This window comes from Citrus sinensis, chromosome 3 (genome assembly GCF_022201045.2).
Source record: "Citrus sinensis cultivar Valencia sweet orange chromosome 3, DVS_A1.0, whole genome shotgun sequence".
Classification (NCBI taxonomy): Eukaryota; Viridiplantae; Streptophyta; class Magnoliopsida; order Sapindales; family Rutaceae; genus Citrus; species Citrus sinensis.
The window spans coordinates 39,949,470-39,954,687 of record NC_068558.1 but is presented as its reverse complement, the minus strand read 5'-3'; the positions used below and the strand labels follow the sequence as shown (position 1 = coordinate 39,954,687).

The 5,218-nt window shown below is 31.0% G+C and overlaps 1 protein-coding gene across 3 annotated transcripts; it reads right to left on the bottom strand.

Annotated features, from left to right (window-relative positions):
* Positions 1-2,603: 2,603 nt before the first annotated feature.
* LOC102627560 (6,7,8-trihydroxycoumarin synthase-like) lies at positions 2,604-4,554 on the bottom strand. Of its 3 annotated transcripts, none has more exons than XM_052436387.1 (2): positions 3,829-4,554; positions 2,604-3,368 (listed from the first exon to the last, which is right to left on the bottom strand). In XM_052436387.1, the coding sequence occupies exons 1-2, from the start codon at positions 4,531-4,533 to the stop codon at positions 2,760-2,762; spliced, it is 1,314 nt and encodes a 437-aa protein (XP_052292347.1). In that variant the 5' UTR covers positions 4,534-4,554; the 3' UTR covers positions 2,604-2,759. The 3 variants fall into 3 exon arrangements, with proteins under 3 accessions (XP_052292347.1, XP_024955123.2, XP_052292348.1); XM_025099355.2 differs by having other exon boundaries at positions 3,571-4,553; XM_052436388.1 differs by having other exon boundaries at positions 3,955-4,552.
* Between the last annotated feature and the right edge of the window lie 664 nt (positions 4,555-5,218).

Here is a 5,218-nt window from a genome sequence, read left to right as displayed (position 1 = left end):
TTATTTATCCTAATTTAGTTATTTCATACTAATAAATATTGAAATAATAATAAATATTGAAAATTATTAGCATACGATTTGATTAATTGCAAAACAATTTTATCTCATTAATGCAAAATTAAAGTTTATTATAATTGAACAATTATATGTAATGCCTATTATGTGATTACTAGATTGTCTAATTAATCTATAGCGTAAATTGATTGATAGAACATCTTTAACATAGATTTTAAATTTAAATTAATAAGATAAACAAAAGATGAAAATAGATATTGGCGTAAAAACTATGAAGCTATATTAGTTTTAATAATTCATAGTTGAGATATGTTTCAAAATATAAATAAATTATTGCAATAGTTCTTGTTATCTGTTGAAATTAATTGTATGACTATTCTTAGACAATTAGACTAATTTAATAATCAATATTTCAACTATAATTAAATGTTAATTACTAATCATCTAATTTTTTTAATGTATGCAATAAGTTTTAAGTATGAAGTATACGTTCCATGTTCCACAATTATGAGTATAATACAATTATGAAAACTATTAGACTCTATTTAGTAAAATTGACCACTAGATAATTACATTAATTTGAAAATTAGCTAGTCTTCAAATTGATTCAACAATAATTATGATCAATCATAGACATTATTTCTTTAAATACTTAACTATAAAATACCAGCTAGTTCGATAATCAATCTCTAAATTGATTCAATGATAATGATTAAAATAGTTGAGACTTAATTAAAATAAGTTTCAAGTTTGTGTATAAGATAGAATGGGATCATAAATATTATAGAGTTTATTTGAACTACAATGTAATTTCGAAGTTGATTGATGTTTAATTTTAAGATATCGTAAGTTATATCTATGCTGTAATCAATCAATGGTATCTTCTAAGTTAAAAAAGGTAATTTAATATTGTTGCACCTAGTAAAACCTTTAGAAAAAATCAATCCTTTCATAATTATTTAATTTATAATTTACTGAAAATTTCTTCTTGCTCAAGTGGTAGGCACTTTCATATTTTATCTTTTCAGTTGAGGGTTCAAATTCTGTTTGCATTGTAGAAGTTAATTTTATTTTCAATTAAGTATATTAATTAATTAATTATTATATTATCTAGTTCATGTTTGATAAAAAAATAGTAAACTAAGAAACAAAAACTTACAATTACTTTTCTATTAGATGATATATAATTTTATGTTATTTTTACTTACCCTTATAGCTTTTGCTTTGACCAACCTTGCAAGTTATAGTAGTGAAAAACATTATTAGTGCCCATGTTTTCTGTTAAAATTTTATATCCTTTTAATGGCTTTTTCAACCAACTCCTAGTTACATTTAAAAATATTTTTTCTATTTTTTATTAAAAATTACAATAATTGAGAATATTATTTTATTTTCGACTATGTTTTTAAAACGGTAGAAAATAATTATGCATTTTTAATGGTTAGTTACAATCGTTATAAATACCAATGAAGCTAAAATTTCACGCTAAACCATATTGTTGTTTTAGCTTTTCAGTTGAAAAACCAAATAGCTATTTTAGTTTTTCTCGATGTCTTGATTTTTACAATTGAAAATTGCCCTCTCACCAACATATTTAACCATACAAGTTAGGTTAAAAAAAGACTATTTTTCATGTAATGAAAGTTAAGTAAATTATGTGGTAGAAGAATAAGTTAGTTTAAAGCAAGTGTTTGTTAAATTTAGTATCGAATCGATTTTAAAAATTAGTGTCAAATCCCCTATCATTCGGGAGGGGATCCCAATTCCGATTGAAATTTAGTTTTTTCTGTCAACCTTACTAGGGATGTATAGGGGGAAAGAAAAAAGAAAGAAAGAAAAGCTGTTTGTGATATAGCGAAAATATTTAAGTTTTGGTGTTGTTTTAGTTTTACTGAACAGCGAACAAGGTAGTAATTAATATTCATGGATTTTAACAAAAATGAAATTTCCTTTATTGAAATTGAACAAACACAAGTGACTGCAAGCCGAAACCACCATTTAACGTCAAAAGTCAACTGATTTGCCACAGTCTTGCTGTGGGAAATGCAATAACAGCTCAACCGATTGTGCTTTAGCCTCCGGCCTCATAAAAAGCTCATAGGAAAGTGATGGATGATGCTGTTATGAAATCACAATGATGTGTAGTTTTTTTTACTTGTATACTTTGTGGAGGAAGAAAATCTCTCAATGAAGAATTGATGTAATATTCTTTTTTTTTTTTTTTTTGGTTAGTACATAACTGTAAGCTGATTCCATAAAAATGCAGCTTTCACGGTAAAGATGTAGAGCATTACAGAGCTGATTTTACTGATACTCCTAGCAAAAAAAGAGGTGATAGAAAAAGCCATGAGTTTACTTATTAGTTATATCAAGTAAATAATATTGATTGGTCGTTTCGTGTATTTATGTATACATTTATATTTTGAAATTGGAGAGAGAAAAATGTAAGACAAAATAAATGTGATAAATTGATACTCACATTCATATCATTTTTTTTAAGGTATAAGAGAGTGGGCAGAGTCCCTATTATCTTATAGCCCTTACCTCCCAAAATTTTGAACTAAAAGAAAATTACTTATTAAAAACCATTCGTGTAAACATCCATTATACATAAGAAGAAAGAAAGAAAACACTGAGAAGCACAATTAAGGACGCATAAAATATATTTCCTTTAGCTAGATCAAACCCTTATTAATGGAGGTGCCTTAATTTACCTTCTTATTGATGGAGGTGCCTTAATTTACCTACTCAACATGATACTGAGCCCGAAGAGAAAGAACGTTCTTCTTATGCATGGCAAGTCCGGGCAGAACATCAAAGTCATGGCTCTTCAATCCAGGCGGCATTTCCCAATCAAATTTGTAAAGAAGATTAGCAAGTGCAAGCTCCACAGTTACAATTCCCATATTCAACCCAGGACAAATTCTTCTGCCAGCACCAAACGGTATTAACTCAAAGTTTTGCCCTTTAAAGTCAATACAACTATCAACAAATCTCTCCGGATAAAATTCCTCAGGATTCTGCCAAGCTTCAGGATCTCTCCCTATCGCCCATGCATTTACAAAAACACGTGTTTTAGCTGGTATTTCATACCCTTCTACTATGCACTTTTGAATTGCTTCTCTTGGAAGTAGTAACGGCACTGTAGGTTGCAATCTCATTGTCTCCTTCACTACGGCTTTAAGATAATGTAGTTCTTGAACATCATCTTCATTTACAAAGCCTTTGTTGCCCCCAATCAACGATCTAATTTCCAGTTGAACTTTTTTCATTGCTCTAGGATTCTTCGTTAGGTAGGTCATGGCCCAAACCACAGTTGCTGCACTTGTGTCTGTTCCAGCAACGAATACGTTCTGCAAAGCAAACAATATACATATTAAATTAGTTAAAGCGAATAAAATTATATTAAATTAATCATGCTCAGGCGGAGACGTCAAAGAGCGCTTTACAGCATTATAAAACGTTTTACAACACTGTAAAATTGGGCATCGGCACAAAATTTTGAGTCTGCGCCTAAGCACGAGTCTACATATAACTATTTATAAAATTATCCACCATGAGCACTGCTTTGATGTTATCCAAAGTCAGGTCAACTTTAAATCCACGATCTTTTCGTATTTGAAGTAAAACATCAATTATATCCTCCTGTTGCGGCAATTTTGATTTTGTTCTGTTTGGATCCAAATGCTCGTCGATGAGTTCCTGGTAGAATCTATCAAGTTCTTGGAAGTTATTTTGCAGACGTTGCATCTTTCCTGTGAACTTATCAATCCAGCCCATGAAAGGAAAATAATCTGTAACAAAAAAGCTTACAAACAAGGCTTGAGTTTCATTAAGCAAGGCTTGGAATCTACTTCTTGCACTTGTTGCTTCATCTTCATCGTACCTCTTGCCAAAAGCAATTCTACAAATAATAGTGCTAGTAAGAGACATCATTACCTCAATTAAGTTTACGAGCTTAGAAGCAGCAACTGATTTTGAAATCTTTTCAATCATTCTTGAAACTTCATCTTCTCTAATGGGTCGAAAATTTTGTACCTTATTAGAGTTTAAGAGATGAATGACACAAATTTTTCTAATCTCTCTCCAATATTCATCATAGGGTGAAAAAGCCAAATCAAGACCATTGTAAGATAACTTTTGTTGCCCTACCAAGGCTGGCCTGCTACAAAATTGAAGGTCATGGGTTTTCAATATCTCTTTAGCCATTTTTGCTGAGGAAACTACTAAGGACGGCACAAAACCAAGACGCAAGGACATGAGGGGGCCATATTTTTTCGATAGTTCCCAAAATGACACATGTGGCTTTGAGACATCAAACTGATGTAAGTTACCGATGAAGGGAAGGCCCCGGGGGCCTGGTGGTAATTTAGTATTATTTTTCGAGGATTTGTGCCTTTGCAAAACAATGAAGAAGAGGAAGAATGGGACACACAGAAGGAAGCTAACGATGATAAGTAAAGCCATAATATCTTCAATGCCCTTGAGCGCTGCAAAAACATAACTGCCTTTCTCCATTAATAAGGAAACAGAAATGCTATATTCAGTAATATTACGAGTCTCTGTTTTGTACTCTTGTAGAGTCCTTATCACTTGTGAGTTTATCAAATCGTCGTCGTCGACAATGATAGATTAAATCCAGAAGAAAAATAGACTTGTCATGCGAAACAGCCAGCTTGTGATGAAGCTTGACACGTGTCATGCGAAACAGCGAGTTTGTAATGAAGCTTTGCTTAACTCTTGCTTGCGTTTGTCGGATTTGCTTCACCGCTTCCCTTCTTGAGCTTTTGTCTTCATTGTTGGTTTGTTGCCTTTTTCTTGCCTCTTTTACTAACTCTCGGTTGCCTCTTGGCTGCCTCCTTAGCCGCCCCCTTTTTGGCATGTTATACTGGATAAACTTCATTTCACCGAACCACAATCTTCAAATAATTGTGAGAATTTTAATTTATTCTTCCTATCTTATTATACTAATGTGTACAACAACAAAACCTCATTAAACTTGTAGAAAATGCATATGTATTAATTACTAGTTTTCAATAACAAAATAATTAAATGAAATACTTTTAATTTAAATTTTTTAATTAATATGTTTACTTATTTGAGAGAATTTAAAAAATTATGTTGTAAATTCTCTCTTATTTAATTATATCAGTTACGGTGGAAGTAATTCTACTTAAAAAAAAATCAAATGATTCTGCTCCTT

Bases quoted from the DNA above. Each gene is read 5' to 3' on its own strand.
- LOC102627560 (XM_025099355.2), bottom strand. From the start codon at position 4,533: ATGGAGAAAGGCAGTTATGTTTTTGCAGCGCTCAAGGGCATTGAAGAT. The intron at 3,369-3,570 runs GTGGATAATTTT...TTTGCTTTGCAG, and splicing joins ACATCAAAGCAGTGCTCATG to AACGTATTCGTTGCTGGAAC.